This window comes from Rhinatrema bivittatum, chromosome 1 (genome assembly GCF_901001135.1).
Source record: "Rhinatrema bivittatum chromosome 1, aRhiBiv1.1, whole genome shotgun sequence".
Lineage (NCBI taxonomy): Eukaryota > Metazoa > Chordata > Amphibia > Gymnophiona > Rhinatrematidae > Rhinatrema > Rhinatrema bivittatum.
In genome coordinates, this window is record NC_042615.1 from 180,373,510 (window position 1) to 180,394,689 (window position 21,180).

Consider the following 21,180-nt stretch of genomic DNA (forward strand, 5'->3'; position numbering starts at 1 on the left):
TTCAGAACAGTTCTCCAAGCATTGCTATTTGCCAAGATAGACTACTGCAGTGCCCTTTTCCTTGGCCTCCCCAAATCTACTACCAAACCACTGCAGATGATTCAAAATGCTGCGGCGAGATTATTGACCAACACCAGCCGTGGAGATCACATTTCTCCCATCCTTAAATCTTTACATTGGCTACCAGTGAATTTTAGAATACTTTATAAATCAATCACCCTAATTTACAAATTCATTCATCATCAACTCCAACTCGACCTCGAAATCCCTTTCAAATTACACTCCTCCAACAGACCAATTAGAGATATTCTCCAAGGTACTCTGATTTCTCCCCCAACTAAAGCCACACGCCTTTCCTCGACCAAAGTCCGAGCGTTTTCAATAGCAGGACCTTCTATCTGGAATAACATTCCCTCAGGCCTCAGATTAGAACCCTGCCTCTTAACGTTCAGAAAAAAACTCAAAACGTGGCTATTTCATCAAGCCTTTGCTGACCCTCCAGACAATCTCTAGTCACCATTTTTCTCTCCTGGACAAATTTATCCCCTCCCAGACGAATGGTTTGCTATCCTCTCGAAAGATGGACTTCCGGGTTAAAGCACCTTAAGCTTTAACCCACATCCTATACTATTATGTTACAATACTTCCTGCCTTTATTTTTTTCCAGCTATTTAGCTTCCAAGTTCTACACCCTGTTGAATGTAACTTTACCTTTTTCTCCTCTATTGTTAATCACTTTATTTATTGCTTCAGTTATCCTTGTTATATGTAAACCGATCCGATATGGTTATCACTATGAAGGTCGGTATAAAAAAGTGTTAAATAAATAAATAAATAATTACTCCTTCACCTATTGACAATTGGTCCTTTCACTGTCACATGTCAGTGAAAGGACCAATCATCTTTTAGAAGGCTGTCCTGAAAGGGGGTTGGTCTTTTCACTGACAAATGTCAGTGAAAAGGACCAATGGGCAATAAGTGAAGGAGTGAATACATTAATATTAATTGCCCGACACTTTAATATTGATTTATTCACTCCTTACAGTGCCGGCAGTCAGGTTCAGAAAATGGATGCTGAATTTATCAGCGTCTGTTTTCCTAATCCGTGGATGTGCCAGGGGTTCAGGAACCAGACGCTTGTCAACTGAGCATCCGCTTCCTGCACCCGACTGTAGGCGCTTTTTTTTAACTTTTTTTTTTTAATACTTTTAAAGAGTTGTTATTCCTATTTAATATCCCCACGATATTAAGTAGGAGGCAGTACAGAAAAGCAGTTTTTTTCTGCTTCTGTTCTAGTTTTAGGGGACTCAGTAATTAACGCCTGCTAGTCGCACATTTGTTTTTGCAATGGGAGTGAATAGCTAATAGCCTCATTCACATGCTGTATACCGATTTTTAAGAAGAGGATTGTATGGCATTAATATCATTTGGTTAATGTGTTATGTTGTGTTCTCAATAAATTTTAAATTACAAAAAAAAAGACTAGTGTTCCTCCTTAATGATTTGTATGTCCATTGTTTGTGAGTGGTATCACATTGGGTGTTGTAAACCTAGGAGGTTATATTTTTCTTTAAACATATTTCCTGTTTTCTTATTCATGTTCGAATCTCTTCAAGTTATTTTGGGCTATATAGTTGGAATAAGAATTTTTTTTACTCATCTACCTCTAGTGAGTTTGCTTTTTATGAGACTGAAAAAGAAATGTAGAAACAACGTGTTAATTGGATTTGTAATTTAAAAAGCTACATATAAAAACTTTTTAAAACATTATTTCCATAATGCTGTTTGATATTCATGGCATTGTATAAATACAAGAAAGAGACAGCCTTTGCTCCATGGAGCTTACAGTCTCGTCAAGACAAACATACCAACTAAGAAGTCTATAGGAAATGTATTATAGAGAGGGGGTTAAGATTTAAAGGCAACCTCAAAAAATTGAAAAGCCTCCAGAGAATGAATTTCCCAAAAAACTAGCTATGTAAATAAACAAGAAAGTCACCTCACTGGAATAGGAACTTGCTGCCCTCTATCTCAACTCAATTAGCTTCAAGCTCTGTCTGCAAAACAGACTACTCCACTCTAACAACTATAACCAATTCACCACTAATCAAAAGAATGTTCTATGGAGATTGTCATTTTCTTCCATGACATTTAGATTGACATTGCTATTAAATTCATCATTAAGATTGTTTAAAATGCAATCTATTTTATTTTAAAAAGATTTATGGGAAGTAATGCTATTTCATATAGATTAGTTTTCCAATTTATTAAGCATACTGATACATTAGTGTGTTGATCAAGGTGAATATGACAAAAACAAGTACAATTCCAAGTACACTCATATTCATAACACTATTTAACAGTTTTAAAACCAGCCAAGACAAAATCAAAGCAGCTGACCTTCTGTTCTCTTTTCTAACTATAATTTCCAGAATACTAGTATCAGGAATTACAAAGCAGCAATGTACTACTGCTGACATTGTGTGAAATTAAAGGAATACTTTTCATGGTTTTTTTCAAAGTACTTTTTTCATCACCGTCCCTCAACCTACATCACTATTGCCAGGTATCAAAATCACTTGAAAAGTAGCCCAAAATTAACCAAAAGTCACTTCAAAACTATCCTACAACTAGCCAGATCTGTTAAACTTAAAAAAAAAAAATCACATTTTTCATATTTTGATTCACACTTGGCAATTTGAATGCTATAGACATAGGGGTAGATTTTAAAAGGTGCGTGCTTGCATCCATGTGCGCGTGCTTCTCGGCGTGCACACATGGACGCGCCAATTTTATAGCATGAGCACACCGGCACGCGCATGTTATAAAATCCGGGGGCCGTGTGCGCATGTGCGGGCTGCACGCACAGGGGGGCCTAATTTTTAAAACGTACGCGTGGCAACGAGATCGGGCCTCTCCCAGTTCCTTCCCAGTCCGCTCCAATTAAGGGATGGACTGGGAGGGAGCTTCCCTAACCCCCTGCCTAACCTTCCTTTCCCTTCCCCTCTCCTCCCCAGCCCCTAAACCTAACCTTTCTTTTTATTTTGTAAGTTGCTGCTCCTCTGGAGCAGAAGCAACTTGCGCGCTTCCCCGGCACAGCAGCAAACGGCTGCTGTACCGGCTGCCTCCAGCCCCGCCCCGTTCCCCAGACCGCCCCTTTCCTTGGGCCTGGCACTTTGCGTAACAGGGGTTACGCGCGTAGCTGGGCCCCTTTGCAAATGTCCGCAGTGCGCGCAAGGCCTGGCTACGTGCGTAATCCCCATTTTTTTACGTGCACAGGGGATTTAAAATTCGGCTGGTAGCTCCTGCTTTAAGTTCCTAAACAATGACAGTCACAAATATGCATTATGTTTTACTTTAAGAGTTAATTTTAAAAGCCTGGCGCATGCCAAAAATCGGGACATGCACTCACAATTCGGGCTTGCATGCGCCCACTGATTTTTTAAGAGACGTCCAGATATGCACAAATCTCTGGCTGCACACACATTTCAAGTGTTTTCAAAAAGGGGGAAGTAGTGGACATGGGCGTTTCTAGTTATGGCCGAGAAATGTGCATGTTAATTCTTATGTGCCTGCTTGCATGCCTAGATCCACTGCTATGTAAGTTTACATCTCCTAGGGACTGGGAAATAAATTTAAAAAAATAAAGAAAGAGACATTTCTCAGGGGTTTAAAGGGTCTAGGTTAACTGGGGGGAGTGCAGAATATCAAATCAGAGGGGTTTAGAGGACCTAGCTGTTAACTAGGTGAAACTGGCAAATGTGTGGATGCATCCCCCTTTTAAAAAATTCCCTGACTTAAGTGGTAGAAGCGGAATTTATGCACATAGGTGCGAGCCCCCTTAAAATTGGGTGCACATGGGGAGATCGCGTATTGCGGTGAGGGAGGAGGATGTAATGCTCTCTCTCTCTCTCTGCGCCAGGCCTTCCGTATCGGACCCCATCTGCACTACTAAAGTCAGTTAAGTAAAGCCAAAGAGATACCGAGCTTTAGCCATTGCCCTGGGGAAGAGATCTGGCCCAGAATGTCCTCCCGTATTGTCCGCAAAGACAAAGAAAAAGGGAAAGACCGCCAGAACCCCTCCAAAACGCCAGTGATGGCCGCCAGCAGCCCGCCTGATTCACCTTCCATTGAGGGGTATGCAGACATAAAATCTGCAGACCTGGAGGCTCTGGGTCCCAATATCAAACTTATTTCCAATAAAGTAATGGAGATTTCTGCAAATCTGGGCAGGATTGAGGCCCGGTTCGCTGAGCTAGAGAGCCGTGTGTTGGATGCCCAAGATGGCCTCCAGACCACACAAGCTGATATTGCAGCGCTGCAGGCATCGGTGGACAAACAAGCAGCCAAAATTGAAGACCTAGAAAATAGGTCTCGCTGGTCGAAACTGAGATTTATAGGGCTGCCTGAAACATTAGATGACCGACAACTTCCCGCAGTGTTGGAGGCACGGCTGGAAACAGAACTGGGCCTCTCACAAACGCACAGCAGACTACACACAGAGAGGGCTCATCGGTTGGGGCCCTGACTGCAAAACGTGGCCAGACCTCGTGTCGTAGTGGCAAAATTCATCAATTATGCCCACAAGCAGGAGATATTGCAGATGCCTCGGCTACAACTAATTCAGCGGGAGTAGCTATCCTGGTTAGTAAAAGCTTGCCTCTCCGAATTCTTAAAGAAATTAAAGATCCCATGGGAAGGTATATTATTTTGGTAGCGGAATTTCATCGGGCCAAGGTCATACTATGTAACTTGTATGCTCCCAATAATCATAGCTCCAGTTTCTTTAGGGGAATATATCAGTCTCTGGTGCCCTATTTAGGCAACAACATCATAATAGGGACGATTTTAAGACAAAACGAGACCCTCAGTTAGAAAAATCTCCCACTCCTCGGCAGGACGCTGGATATGATAAAGGCCCCTCTTTTCTGGAGCGCTTTTTCAACTAATAGACGTTTGGCGTATCTTACACACTTATCCAGAGCACATGGCATCCTCTCTAGGCTGGACTATTTCTTGATTAGTGCCTGGGCTCTGTCTAAGTGGGTGCTGCTGGTATAGACGAGATTATTATCTCAGACCATGCCCCAGAATGGTTGTGCCGGCCCTGTCTCACCTACCTGGCACTATCCACACTATTTACCCAATGACACCATATTTCAAGAGTATTTAAGGACTAAGTGGGCAGAATATGCCCCAGAATGGTAGTGCCGGCCCTGTCTCACCTACCTGGCACTATCCACACTATTTACCCAATGACGCCATATTTCAAGAGTATTTAAGGACTAAGTGGGCAGAATATGCAGAGTTTAATGCCCAGCATATTACCTCCCCTGTACTTTTCTGGTATACGGCTAAAGCTGTCTTAAGGGGGGACATTATTTCGTATCTGGCCCATAGAAGGAAAGTCTTGGATCACAGATTTATGACCCTGACAACTCAATTAAATAGAGCTCGGACAGTCTTAAATAGGACCAACACTAGCTCTGCTCGGGCGCAATTTTTAACGGTGCAAGGTGAGCTCAACACTTTAGTACATCAAAGAGCCCGCAAGAGTTTTATGTACTTACAGTACCAGCTTTACCAACACAGTAATAAGTCTGGAAAGCTTACCACTTGGTGCAGGCAGCTAGAGGGACTAGGCAGTAACCAGTGTTGCGCGGGCCAACAGCCATATTGCAGAGGTTTAGGGAGTTCTAGAGTAACCTTTATTCCTCTGAGGGGTGGAATCAGAGGCCTGTGAGTGTTTTTTGTGCTCAATTAAGCATCCCGGAGCTAACAGTGGAACAAAGGAATGGGCTGAATAAGCCAATCACCATGGAGGAGGTTCTGTCTGTTATCCGAAATGCAAAACGTCTTAAAGCTCCAGGCCCCGATGGGTATAATGCTGAATTCTATAAGTGTATAGCAGAATTAGTGGGAGTCCCATTGGTGCGGGCATACTCAGAACTTCTGGAGATGGGCTCCTTCCCTCTTCATATGAACACAGCTCACAAAACACTTATCCCTAAGGCCAGGAAGCACCCACTTTTGCCAGAATCCTATCGTCCAATATCCCTCTTGAATCTTGAACAAAAGATTCTTGCCAAAATAATGTCAGACAGGCTGGCGGATGTGCTCCCCTCGCTTACGGCAGTGGACCATGTCGGCTTTATGAAAAAGCGGTATGCTCTCATTAATGTCCGTAAAGTGATAACAGCTTTGCAATGTGTCAACAAATGGGGGCCCCATAACTTGCTATCAGCTTTGATGCCAAAAAGGCATTTGACTGGGTAGAGTGGGAGTACCTTTTCCATCTGTTTCGCAAGATGGGGTTTGCAGGGCTGTTTTATAATGCAGTCCACCTCCTATACCATGCACCAGAGGCGACCATAATAGCTAATGGTTCAAAGTCCAGGTATTTCCACTCGCTAGGGGTACTAGACAGGGGTGCCCCCTATCCCCCTTACTATTTATTTTATAGCTAGAACCTTTACTTAGATTGATCCAATGGTCCAGGGCGATAAAGGGCATACAGTTTCAGACGGTTACTTTTAAGTATGCCACATTTGCCGATGACATTCTAGTTTTTATTACTGACATGCGTAAGTCCCTGCTGCTCCGCCTTCATTTAATATGGGCATTTGGAACCTTCTCGGGGTTAAAATTAAATATGAATAAATCTACCGCGCTGGCCTATCCAGATGATATGCAGAGAACTTGGGAGGAAGATTTCCCCCTCCAATAGGCAGGAGACTCCTTTTCCTATCTGGGGATTACTATACCGCGATCGCTGGCAAGGCTTTATAAATCCAATGTCCAACCGTGCTTCAATTTCCTAAGGATAAGCTGCTTACCTGAAAAACCTGCCACTGTCGTTGGGGGGTAGAGTTAACCTCTTTAAAATGCTTATTTATTTATTTATTTATTTATTTATTTATTTATTTATTTAACGTTTTTATATACCGAGGTTCTGGTAACAATGTTACTAATCACTTCGGTTTACATATAACATTGAAATGACTTAACATGTTTGTCTTACAGAGAACAAGGAAATGAGGAACTGGGACAAAATTAAATTAAATTAGATTAAATTACCTAGAACATTATGAAATACATCATTATAAATAATAGAAAACTAACATACTAGCGGTTGGGATCAATCATGTAACAAGTGGTCGATCGTTGGCAGTAGGAAATTGTAAGAGTTTCTAGGATTATTAAGCAGTGGGAGACATATTGAGTTGTCCATGGCGGGAGAGTGTTGGTAGAGACCAGCTCAGGCATAGGCTTGGGTGAAGAGCCAGGTCTTGAGTCTTTTTTTAAAGGTGAGTGGGCATTGATCGAGCCTAAGGTCTGAAGGGAGAGAGTTCCATTGGTTAGGGCCAGCTGTGGAGAAGGCTCTTTTGTTTGAAGATATTTTGATTGGAGGGGTTTTTAAAGAGCCTTTTTGTGCAGATCTCAACAGACGGGAGGCAGAATGAAGCTGCAAAGGGATCCTGAGATCGAGGTGTGAGGTTTTGTAGATAGATTTGTGGATAGTTGAGAGAGTTTTGTATAGGATTCTATATTTTATGGGGAGCCAATGGAGATTCTTTAAAATCGGAGTAATGTGGTCCCTTTTTTTTGCTTTAGTTAGAATCCTCGCTTATATTGCCTAAGTGGCTGAATTTGTTCCAAACTTTGCCTATTCACTTGCGGCGAGCGGAACTGGTACAACTAGACAAAGCGCAGCAAGGGCTCTTTTGGTGAGGAGGGAAAGCCAAAATACCCTTGACCTGGCTGCAAGAGAGGTGGGGACAAGGGGGGGTTGGGGGTCCCAGATTTGGCTCTCTATAACCTGGCTAGCAATCTGCGGGTGGTTCGGGATTGCTGATGTGCGGGAAGATAAAGCATTAACACCCCTTAGATCTTAAGTTTGTACTGCAGTCGGAGACCATTAAACTCCCCACATTCTTAGTGCAAAATGTACTTGTTAAACCTCTTCATTTGTCCTGGCTTCGCTTAACCCGTCTATTAAAACTGGATAGACTGTGCTCCTATTTGTTACCTATCCAAGGGAACCTGGACTCCGGGAGCTGTATGGTCTTTCGGCTGGGGAGGTGTTCCCGTACTTACAACTTCAGCATTATATTGGGTCACTATCCCCAGTCTCAAAGCAAGCCTCGGCGTTCAATTCCCTTGATAACATTTTCTCCTTTGAAAAATCCAAAGTGCCATCTTTGTTGGCTTATCCTAGAAGTCTGTTGTGTCCGTCACTGTCCGATGTCTCTGCTCCGCCCACCTTACCACGTTGGCGACTCCCTTCGGGGTTGATGGAAGGCTAGCTGCTACGGCGTCTCCTAGCCGTCCTCCTCCGGCATTCCCGGACCATCAAGCCCAGCATCCTGTTTCCAACAGAGGCCAAACCAGACCACAAGAACCTGGCAATTATCCAAATATGCCTATTGACTCTTGCCCTACCTAAAAGGCCACACTGGCCCTCTTGCACACCCCCACAACCCTACACCATCCCAAAAGCCCCCCCCCCAATTGTCCCAACTACCTCCATAACCCACCCTTAACATCCCCGCCCCCAACTGCCTCCCAACATGCCCTCCCACACCCACCCCTTACAAACTCCACTCTCACACTCACCCCTCTACCATCAGCACATTCTTACTTACTTTGCAGGGGTAGGAAGCATCATTATTATATCTGGCCTGCTTCATGCTCTGCAGTTCCAGCGGATCCCAGTGATGGGGAACAGCAGCTCCTCATTTCTCACTACCAGGTACACCAGCTGTGCCACATTCCCTTGTGGTGAAGTTTGGCTATCTTGCCAGGGGGTGCCATCTGGAAATGAGCCTGTCCTAAGGAACTGGAAATTTGTGTGCATTGTCGAAAAAACATGTACGGATGTGCATTATGCATGGACCAGTTTTGCACGTATGTAGCTATTTGTGCATAAAAAATGTTTGTGCAAATGTAGTCACTTGCGCACAAACATTCATATGAATATTTGCAAGTTTAGGGAATATTCGCAGATATGTTTTCTTGAAAAGATAAGCTTATTGTATAATCTGTGTTTATGTGTGGCATCGCAGCAATGCTATGCTAATTAGGGGAAGGGGAGGAGTGTGGGTGGGATTTGGGCAGGGTTATGGCCCAGCAGCATCCCGGGAAATAACACCACTTTTTCTGTGGCACTATGGGGACCACAGTGTGCAGCATGGCCACACTGGGGCGGGCGAAACTGCACCGCTGAGATGCGGCCGGGTGCCTTCTATCGCCCTCCCCCCCCCCCCCCCCCCGTCCCTTTTTTTTTCCGAGAATCAGCATTCTGATATAGCAGAATGCTGAATCTAGGGGTTGGTGCTTTTTGCTTACGCAATTAAATTGTAATAAAGATAAAATGCATCTATACCTCAGAAACAGGAAGATAGTTTTTTAAAGCAGCAGGTGTCAGGACTGATGGGGATTGAACCCACAGCTTTGGGAATTTAAGTCTGGGGGACCTAGAAGCTGAGCTGCAGAGACTACTGACTTGCTGAGGAATCATAATATATTTATCTATTGGTTCAAATACACCTCTATAGGCCCCCATTCATTCAGAACAAGGAAGAGACCCATGAAGTCTTGAACCTCTGGAAGTGGATTTGGGCAGATATATGGGGGAACAGAGGCCATGGTATTTGTGTGTATTTTGTACCTACACTACGGTAGGTTGGACTTTTGCGAGGGAGAAAGTGGTGAAAATGTACTGGCTGAGCTCAGTGACTATTCTGGCTCTATACTCCTGAGCTTGCTACAAGCCACCATGGCAGCAGTTCGTAGAATAGGCCAGCCCAGTTTCTCACATATTTCTATCAGGTATTATGTGCTATGAAGATCCAGGTTGGGAACGACATACATTTCCCTACCCAGAGGCAACAAAAGCAGGACCTCAAGGCAGATTTCTTTACCATTTCCTGGATGCCAAACATGATGAGTGCAATAGATTGCATGCATATAATGATCAGCCCACCCAGTGAAATGGAAAGGACATTCCAAAATATATGCATTTTAAATCCTTGAACATACAGGAGTTATGTGATGCACACTGTAAAATTCTGAATGTGGTTCCCAGGTTCCTGCCATGATTCCTATATATTGCATCAATCCACCCTGTTTGAGCCATCTGAAGCAGGCATGTATGGCCAATGATGGCTGTTGGATTTCATACTGATCTGCCCTCACTGTTAGTCATACACATGTGAAGGACAGACATGCACAGACATCCACCAATACCACACATGTTCATACCATATGTGAGGGACAGACAGGCTCAGACATCACACCAATATGACACATGTTTTCACCAACAATAACTTTCACTGCTTTGTTTCAAATAAAGGATAATACAGCACAGCTCCTGTCATTATCTTCTACTGACACAAATACTACCTCAGATTTTTAGCTGTACCTGATATAGTCCACATGTAATTCCATACCAGGCAGGAAGATCACACATATGTGAACTACACATCCTGGCATGCTAGCACCTATAACCTGTCCTCCTGCCTCAGTCCCAGAATGTATAGTCAGTTCCCAACCATACTCTCATGCGTTTCTTCTCTGACTACAAAGGAAACAGGATATGGGTGTTGACCATGGCAGCACAATCCTGTACCTCTCTTGAGGACATGTGCAGTGAAGAAGTAGAGTGAGGTGCACACATCTACTCACTATATCACTGAGTGCACATTTGAAGTGTTTGGACAATACAGGTAATGCCTTATAGCATGCTTCAATTTGAGTGGCTGAAATACGACTTGTCTGCTGCATGATTTACAATCTTGCTGTCAGGTATCAGATTCCAGCATTCTCTCACAACTCTTGATTCTCTACTGTTTTGCAGGATACCCTCATATGAACAACTGGATTCCAACACATGGCCATAATCAAAAGAAAACAAGGTTCTGTAATGGCAAAGGCTTTCCATTTTAGAGGCAAGGTTGTAAGTAGGAGTGCAGTGGGGCAAAGTCACAGCCTAGGTGCTCTTTCTCCTGCTCTGGACATCTGTCCAAACTTACACAATCTGTGGTGTTGTTGGCAAAGTGGACCGTTGGGCCAAGGGGGAATTGGCGCTACCTGTGAGGAGAAGCCCCACAGGTCCCCACCGTCGGCAGGCGGAGCTGGCTAAAGCAGAGGCCCAACTGGAGCTTCGCCAATACCAGCCCACATTCCCCTTAGGTTGAGCCCTCGGGTGCTGGGGTCAGCTGGTCTTAGGTGCAGGCCGCTGTGCTGATAGAGAATCATAAAGGTGATGGTGTTGCAGGTCAATGCCGTAGGGTAGCCGGGTTGCCCTTCAGCATGGAGAGGTGAAGGTCTGTGGCAATCAGAGAACCTCAGGGTAGTGATCCAGCCGGATATCCGAGGCAGGCTGAGAAAGCACGGTGACGTGGTCCAGGCAGAAGGTCTAAAGGCAGGTGGAAAAACATGGATTCGCAGTCCAGGCGTGGGTTTGAAGACAAGTGGAGTTCAGTCAATAGCGAGGCGAGGTCCAAGGTCAGGGATGGTCAGAGAGTCAGCAGCATCAGGGTCCAGAGCCAAGGTCAAGCTGGGTGTCCAATCCAAGAGCACAGGTCAGGAGGACAAAGGACCACCAGGAGATGCTGAAGACAGATGAAGAAGAGAAGACCAAGGGGAAGATCTGAAGACTAAGATTGAAACTGACCATGTAGAAGAAGACACAGGGAGAAACAGGAAACAAGAAGGCAGCCACACAGGAACCAGGAACAGAAGGCAGAGACAGCAACGGGAATGCAGGAACAACAAGAGGCAATTAACACTACTGGAGGGTAGTTGGCCTCTTGCCAAGGCAGGGAATTGAAGCAGGAGCAAGGTTTAAATAGAACCAGGTGGTGATGTCACTGGTGGGCGCCGGGCTCCCATTCCTGCCACTGGCCCTTTAAGAAGGGCAGGATTGGGCATGTGCACACCTAGGAGGGAGCCAGAAGACTGCAGCATCGGACTCAAGAAGAGCATGGCAGCCTGATGCGCAGGCAGGAGAGAGGCTGCGTCAGTGCTTCAACTCTGCGGGAGGAGGGGAGTGCATCAATGCGCTGAGTCCACAGCGAGCGGCCTTCCTCAGCGTCGGGCAGTCAAGACAGGAACCCGGGCCCAGAGGTGAGTACGGTGGCTTGTGGGAGGCCACGAGCCGCCAAACACAACAGGTGTCTACCTAGGATACAGCTGGAGTATCTCATGCATATCAGGTAGGATACTTGAGTGCTTCACCTCAGAGATGGACAAAACTAGTCCTGCTTTTGGCCCATTGAATGCATCCATATCAACATGAATGTTCATAGTAATGGTGATTATATACACAGTCAAGCCAGATCACCAACCCAGAACATTTTTGTGTCAGCAACCCATGTGGGCTGAAGGGAAGAAAGAAGTGTCATTGGCTCATGCAGGCTAAAAAAAAAGAAGTGCCCTCATCCTCGTTTTCTTCAGACACTGTAGCCAAGGAATGTGTTAGGTATGTGTGTTTTGTTTTTTATTGAGATAGACCCACATCAAAGAAAGAAGGAGTGGATAGAAGTTCAATATCCCTCTTTCCCCAACAGTACCTTCATTTTTCAGAAAACCACCCTTGGTTTATAGCAATAGAGACAGTCAGCACTGAGGGATGATAACACATCAAAGCATTTGTGAACTATTATTAATATACAAGGATACTCATAACTCTGTTTTTCTCAATTTATATACTGGTAACATTATTCTACTACAGTTTTTAACGAATACTACTAAAAGTGAAAAACAACTGTAATATTTCATGTTCTCTATTTCTGCTTACACCCTCAAGTAAGCCTTTTAAAAGCAAACATTGAAAATACTTTACTGGAATTAAAAAAAAAAAAAAAGCTAAGCTAATGTCTGCCCTTCACAAAACAGAATATAAGCCTTGCAGTCACTTTGCTGACCCATTGTACAATTATTTTAGGATAAACTGTACTCAGAAAGAGAACAGAATTTTCAAACTTTTATTATTTAAAGGAACCAGCCAATCTACCTGGTATAAGTAGTCTTCAAACACGAAATAGTAATCATCATTGCTTGCTGTTAACTTCACATCCTACAAAACAAAAGACAAAACAAGTTTGCTTACCTGGAAACAAGGTTCTCCATAGACAGCAAGATATGTTAACCATTACATGTCATCTGATAGCACCAACACAAACCCAGCAGGAATTCCAGCATGCACATACTGCCTTGTGAGTCCCTCAGTCTCTTCCAGTGCTTAAGCTTTAGTGAGATAGTTGACTTTCCAGAGAGGTGGGCAGGTATTAACAATGGCTAATTCATCCTGCTATCTATGGAGAACCCTGTTTACTGATAAGCAAACTTGCTTTCTCTGATGACAAACAGGCATGAATTAGCCATTATACATGGGGCACACCAGATGGATAGTGGATTACTGGGTGAACAGGCTGTTTAGACTTGTTTGCCCAAAGTTAGTCTCCTCTGGACATGCTATCCAAATAGTAGTGGGATGTAAAGGTGGTGAACAGATGACCTAGTAGCAGCTTTGCTAATATCTTTAATCGCAGTGGCCCTGAGATGAGCCACTGAAGTTGCTATGGCTCTCACTTGATGAGCTTTGACAGAAAGTCAGCCAGCGAGTAACAGTGTGCTATATAGTCCACTAGCCAATTGGATAGAGTTTGGCAACTGCCTTTCCCAAACTACTGGGATCAAAGTTCACAAACATTACAGAAGCTTATGAAGCTGAGTCCTCTTTAGGTGATATACCAGGGTTCTCTTACAGTCCATGGAGTGAAGAGCCCATTCTCCTCGCTGCACATGTGGTCTTGGAAAGAATGTAAGCAGCATAATAGCTTGCTTAATGTGAAATTCAGATACCACTTTCAGAAGGAACTTGGGTGAGTCTGTAGAACCACCCAATTATGAAAAGCAGAAGGTATGCTGAATATGAAACGAGACCCAATAGTTCACTTACTCTTTGTGCCAAAATGATGACCATAGGAAACAATGACATAGTCCACCAACTTGAAGGGTTCAAAAGGAGGTTTATATGTTGAGCTGGTACTACACTGAGCTCAACATATGGAAGTCTAGTGACTGGAGGTCTGGAATGACACAGTCCTTTCATGAATACTGAAACCAAGGGGTGGAGAGAGATTGGATCTCCTTCCACCTGCTGGTTATATTCTGCAATGGTACAGAGATGAACTTTGACTGAAGGGGTTCTAAGACCTGAGGACAAGAGGCAGAACAGATACTGAAGCAAGGTCTGTGGGCCACAGGAGAAGAGATCCAGCTGGCTGGCCCTACACCAAGTGTAGAACTTGTCAATTTGAAACCCAAGGAACTTCTGGTTAAAGGTTTCCTGGCAGAAATCACAACATACTCTGCCTCTTTAGGAAGGAATAAGGAGGAGACTACTGCACACTCAACATTCACATCATGAAGGCCAATCATGGCAGGTTTGGGTAGCAGAGCCAGCCTTCCTCCTGTGTGATGAGAATTGGAGATGCTCTCAACAGAACTGGAGACTGAATTGACAGATGTGCTAGATATGGATACAACACAGAGGATAACTTTAAAATGAGTGCACATGTGCCCATATATGCAAGCACACATGCATTAGAATTTTATATTGTCCGTGTAAATGCGCCACATTATATAAAATATGCTTAGAGTGTGCATGTGTGCTCCTAATTTTAAGCAGTTACACAAGGAAAAGTTATTCCCGCATTTTCCTTAGGACTTGTTGGCTTTTACATGCACAAGTGAACACATTTTATAACATGCATGCATGAAAGAAATTCCCAGTTTTACCAATTAGTCCATCAGTTTGCCCAGTCTATTTCTAGGTCTTCCAGACCCCTCTGGCTCTTCAACCTACACTCCCCCCAGTTTACCCAGACCTGTCACCTAGTCAATATTTGGCTATAAAGAGTTTTATTCTAACTTACACCTGATAAAGAGCACCTGATAAATATGTGTAGGTACCAGCCTTACATGTGCAGCGTTCACAGATTACAAAATCAGGATTTATGTGCGCAAATGTTGGCCCCACTCCAGAAGGCCCCTGACCTCCTCCAAATCTGCCCCTTTTTTACACTAGCAAAGTTATTCACACACCGGTACTTACATGCACATGTGAAAGTTTTATAAAATAGTAGTAGCATGAATAAGCTCTACTTGCACACGTGTTTACTGTTTTATGCAAGTTCATCTCTTTAAAAATTCACCTTTTACAGTGGCCAGATTGGATCTAAGAGGATTATCTTTGTCTTGTCCCAAAGGCCCTTCTGGACAGTCCTAGCAATTAGAGGAATTAGTGGATTGGAGCAGATCGATGCACCAGGCTAGCACAAATGCTTCAGAAGTTAATCTGCTCCATGCTCAAATGCATGGAGCAGAACTTCGACATTTCTTTTGTATTCCAAGGCAAAAAAATTGATCCTCAGCTTTTCCCAATGACTGAACAAATCGTTTCTGACTCTTTGAGGCAAGAACCATTCATGCAGCTGCAGTACACTGCTGAGACAGTCTATCAGTGTGTTCTGGATTCTTGGAAGTTAGCTTGCTTCAAAATGGATACTGACATGAGTTGTTCTTGACCAAATTGGGAGGGTCTCCTAGCAAAGAACGTAAGAGCTCCCTGCTTGTTTACATAGAAAATAGTCATTTAATAATCGGTCTGCATAAAAATTCTCTTTCCCAAAAGATGTCCGATCTCTGGAGGCTAGAGTGGCAGACCTGGAGAAGCTGAGGCAGACAGAGAGGTATATAGATGAGACCTTCAGGGACATAGTAGTCAAGTCCCAACTTCAGACTGGCAGCCCTGGTGCTGCCTTGGAGGAAGAGGGTCTCATGATGGGAGAGCACCAACCAGGTGCAGCAGGAAAGGATCCTGTAGCAAGGACCTGCTCTCCAGGTGATGCATTGTCCTTTCACACTGAGGATATCTCCCCAAGGCCTACGGCCCAGGAGGGAAGGATTAGGTCAGCCGTCATAGGTGGTGATTCGATTATTAGGAATGTAGATAGCTGGGTGGCTGGTGGGCGTGAGGATCGCCTGGTAACATGCCTACCTGGTGCGAAGGTGGCGGACCTCACGCGTCACCTAGATAGGATTTTAGACAGTGCTGGGGAGGAGCCGGCTGTCGTGGTACATGTGGGAACCAACGACATAGGAAAATGTGGGAGGGAGGTTCTGGAAGCCAAATTTAGTCTCTTAGGTAGAAAGCTTAAATCGAGAACCTCCAGGGTAGAATTCTCTGAAATGCTCCCTGTTCCACGCGCAGGTCACCAGAGGCAGGCAGAGCTCCGGAGTCTCAATGCATGGATGAGACGATGGTGCAAGGAAGAGGGATTCAGTTTTGTTAGGAACTGGGGAACCTTTTGGGGAAGGGGGAGTCTCTTCTGAAGGGATGGGCTCCACCTTAACCAGGGTGGAACCAGACTGCTGGCGCTAACCTTTAAAAAGGAGATAGAGCAGCTTTTAAACTAGAATAAAGGGGAAAGCCGACAGTCGCTCAGCAGCGCATGGTTCAGAGAGAGGTATCTTCAAAGGATACTAATGATGCATTAGTATTAGGGCATCCCAACAGTGTGGTTCCAATAATTAGAAAAATAGTCCAAGTGCCTGTAACTAAAAACTCACCTGAGCTAAAAAATTCTAAGTTATCCCTATGAATTAAAAAGCAGAATGAAAATTCAAACAAAAAACAAACTTTGAAATGTTTGTATGCTAATGCCAGACGTCTAAGAAGTAAGATGGGAGAATTAGAATGTATAGCAGTGAATGATGACATAGACTTAATTGGCATCTCAGAGACATGGTGGAAAGAGGATAGCCAATGAGACAGTGCTATACCGGGGTACAAATTATATCACAATGACAGAGAGGAGCACCCGGGAGGAGGTGTGGCGCTTTATGTCCGGGATGGCATAGAGTCCAACAGGATAAATATCCTGCATGAGACTAAATACAAAATTGAATCTTTATGGGTAGAAATCCCTTGTGTGTCGGGGAAGACTATAGTGATAGGGGTATACTACTGTCCACCTGGTCAAGATGGTGAGACGGACAGTGAAATGGTAAGAGAAATTAGGGAAGCTAACCAAATTGGTAGTGCAGTAATAATGGGAGACTTCAATTACCCCAATATTGACTGGGTAAATGTATCATCAGGACACGCTAGAGAGATAACTGTTGGATTCGTGGACCCTTGGGCCGATCGGAACCGAAGGTGAAGCGCTGCAAGGTAGCAGGAGAGGTCCCGACCGGGAGGCGGCAAGGACGGAGAAGTGGCTGGCTCGAAGAAGACCCAGGGATGCCCTTTGCGACCAAGGGCTTGGCACAGAAGAAGGGAACGGATGGAGCCGACACAGTGGTGAGGGAGTCTTCGCCCTGGAAGCCGAACCTCCCCCGAGAGGAGCTCGTAGGAGTCCGGCCACTGGGACTTAGGAGATTCACCCTGGAAGCCGGAGTCCCCCTAGGAGGAGCCCGTAGGGACCCGGCCGCTGGGACTTAGGAGAGCCCGCGGGGGCAGAGTCAGACGGGATCCAAGGTCGAGTGCCAGAGGGTCATTGCTCACCAGTCCGGGGTCAAGTGCCAGAGGGTCTCCGCTTGCCAGTCCAGAGTCGAGTACCTGAGAGTCGTCGCTTGCCAGTACAAAGTCAGAAGCCAGGAGATCGCCGAGAGCCAAACCGGAGTCAGAAGCCAGAGAGTCGTCGTAAGCCAGTCCAGAGTCAGAGCCAGGGAATGTCGTCAGCCAATCCGGGATCAGGAATCAGGAAGACCAGGAGAATACAGGACGCAGCAACTTGAGACAGCAAACCTGGAACCTCGTTGCAAGGCAAGGAGAGGATGTCGGTGCAGGGTTTTAATACCCTGAGCGTCTGACGTCATCTAGGAGGCAGTGTTGAGGATTCCCGCGCTGGCCCCTTTAAGGCCCGGGGCCTAGCCGCGGAGCACGCCGGCAGCCAGTGCGGCATGGGAGCGCCGTTCTCGGGGCCTGCACGGCCCGACCGAGGCTCGGGGGAGCCCGAAGATGTGGCGAAAACGGAGGGGAACCGCGACGGGGTGAGTGGCGGTCCCGGGGACGACCCGGGATCGCAACAATAACGTTCCTGGATGGAATAAATGATAGCTTTATGGAGCAATTGGTTCAGGAACCGATGAGAAAGGGAGCAATTTTAGATCTAATTCTCAGTGGAGCACAGGACTTGGTGAGAGAGGTAACGGTGGTTGGGCCGCTTGGCAATAGTGATCATAATATGATCAAATTTGATTTAATGACTGGAAGAGGAACAGTGTGCAAATCTAAGGCTCTCGTGCTAAACTTTCAAAAGGGAAACTTTGATAAAATGAGAATAATTGTTAGAAAAAAACTGAAAGGAGCAGCTACAAAAGTTAAAAATGTCTAAGAGGTGTGGTCATTGTTAAAAAATACCATTCTAGAAGCACAGTCTAGATGTATTCCACACATTAAGAAAGGTGGAAAGAAGGCAAAACGTTTACCGGCATGGTTAAAAGGGGAGGTGAACGAAGCTATTTTAGCCAAAAGATCTTCATTCAAAAATTGGAAGAAGGAACCAACAGAAGAAAAGAGGATAAAGCATAAACATTGGCAAGTTAAATGTAAGACATTGATAAGACAGGCGAAGAGAGAATTTGAAAAGAAGTTGGCTGTAGAGGCAAAAACTCACAGTAAAAACTTTTTTAAATATATCCGAAGCAGAAAGCCTGTGAGGGAGTCAGTTGGACCGTTAGATGATCGAGGGGTTAAAGGGGCACTTAGAGAAGATAAGGCCATCGCGGAAAGATTAAATGATTTCTTTGCTTCGGTGTTTACTGAAGAGGATGTTGGGGAGGTACCCGTAATGGAGAAGGTTTTCATGGGTAATGATTCAGATGGACTGAATCAAATCACGGTGAACCTAGAAGATGTGGTAGGCCTGATTGACAAACTGAAGAGTAGTAAATCACCTGGACCAGATGGTATACACCCCAGAGTTCTGAAGGAACTAAAAAATGAAATTTCAGACCTATTAGTAAAAATTTGTAACCTATCATTAAAATCATCCATTGTTCCTGAAGACTGGAGGATAGCAAATGTAACCCCAATATTTAAAAAGGGCTCCAGGGGCGATCCTGGAAATTACAGACCGGTTAGCCTGACTTCAGTGCCAGGGAAAATAGTGGAAAGTGTTCTAAACATCAAAATCACAGAACATATAGAAAGACATGGTTTAATGGAACAAAGTCAGCATGGCTTTACCCAAGGCAAGTCTTGCCTCACAAATCTGCTTCACTTTTTTGAAGGAGTTAATAAACATGTGGATAAAGGTGAACCGGTAGATGAAGCTGTGCCAACACCACCACCACAAAGTATTTTTGTCAATACCCTTGGAGTTGCAGCGAGGCCTAAGGGGAGCACCTTGTATTGGTAGTGTGTATCTTTCACTACAAACCTGAACAACTTCTAACAGGTGGGGTGAATAGGGATGTGTGCATAAGCATCTTTCATATCCAAAGCAAACATCCAATACCTCAGTTGAATGAAAGGGAGAATTGTGTGGAGGAAGTTCATTTGTAACCTCCTATGAACCAAAAGGTTGCTCAGGTTTCACAAGCCCAGGATAGCTCTTATTCCTGACTTCTCGAGGATCAGGACATACTTGGAATAGAAACCCTTGTCACACTCCAGAGGAGGATAAGTTCTGACCGCCTTCTGCTGAAGGAGCACTTCCATTTGTAGTTGAGCAGATTGATAAGGGTAAGAAATTAAAAACTGAAGTCCTTTGAGATGGAGAAATGCAATCTGTAGTCATATGCCACAAATTTCAGGACTGATTGGACTTGGTGATAGAGAACGATTCCAGTAAGAAGGCCAGTAGCCCTCCTTCTGCCAGAGATGGCAGGCCTCAAAATCATCAAAAACTAATGCTGGGCTTAGGCTGCTTCTGCTGCTCAATCTTTGGCTGATGACTCTCTTTGACAACCACCAGGTAGGAGGTTGTTCATGTTGAAGAGTGGATGGAGCTTGCCAACACTGAAAAAGTGAAACAAGTGCCTCTGGTAGGATGCTTATAGAGAAAAAACCTGGGATCAGGCAGGGGCTAAACAGTGCACAGCTAATAATGATTGAAAGGTGGATTGCTATTTTTTTAAACAGCACCATTGTCTCTAACTTTGTCCCTGAATAAACTGTCCTCTATATAGGTTACATCTGCAAGACAATTATTCATGACTTCCTGTACGTTGCTTACTCACAACCATGTGAGCTGCTGGGCTCCTATAGGTGCATTTGAAGTCCTAAACATAATACCAAAGTCCTCATAAGTGTAATGGAGGAGGTACTTCTCACATTCTTCTATACCCTCCACTACTTAATAGAAGTCTGCCTGCTCTGGATGTGTTGAACCAGTCAGAAGTGTTAGCTTTTGCACACATTTGTACAGACACTGTACCCTATAGAACTGTTGAGCCGCAATTTGGGCACTTAGCATAGATCCCAGGAAGACCATTTTTCCCCAAATCACATCCAACACCTTTGTATCCTTCCCAGGAGGTGTGTTGGAGTGGTGAAAAGTATTCTTAATATGTTTCAATGCTGACTCCACCCCAGCCAAGTAGTGCAGCAATTGGATGATCCCAAAATCAGAGGAAGCTTAGACCCTATATATCAGATCTAGTTTCCAGGCCACCAGCAGACACACTGTTGGTGTCTGCCATATTCTCATCTGGAGGTCCATAAGGAGCTTGTGAACCAGGATAGTTATGGAATTTGTTGATGGTTTTAAAAAAATGAATAAGTCAGAAGACCTCCATTATCGGATCCTTTTCCTTCCTGATACCAATGGAGAGTATTATTGCAAGCTTATTCAAGAACCTGGATTAGCAGAGATTCTCTATAAGTGTGGAACAGGATCTAAAGGAATTCCCATAGAATCTTCCTCCTCTTCTGACCACAGGGGAATACTAAGCCACAACCCAAAGAACATAAGATTTGCCATACTGGTTCAGACCAAAGATCAAGCAAGCCCAATATCCTGTTTCCAACAGTGATTAATCTATGTCAAAAGTACCTGGCAGTATCCCAAAAGGTAAATAGATTCCATCTGCTTATCCCAAGGTTAAGCAGTGGATTTCCCCAAGTCCATCTTAATAATAGTTTATGGACTTTTCTCTCCA

At 44.5% G+C, this 21,180-nt stretch overlaps 1 protein-coding gene across 3 annotated transcripts in view; it reads right to left on the reverse strand.

The window, feature by feature from the left end:
* TBC1D19 (TBC1 domain family member 19) overlaps window positions 1-21,180 on the reverse strand; it is a 397,957-nt gene that overhangs the window by 138,728 nt on the left and 238,049 nt on the right. For 2 of the 3 annotated variants that reach the window (XM_029589774.1, XM_029589755.1), the window contains exon 13: window positions 13,019-13,081. The exons of the other annotated variant lie outside the window; for it this stretch is intronic. In XM_029589774.1, the coding sequence (XP_029445634.1) occupies window positions 13,019-13,081 (63 nt within the window). The remainder of the gene's footprint in view (window positions 1-13,018; window positions 13,082-21,180) is intronic. 3 annotated transcript variants of the gene reach the window in all.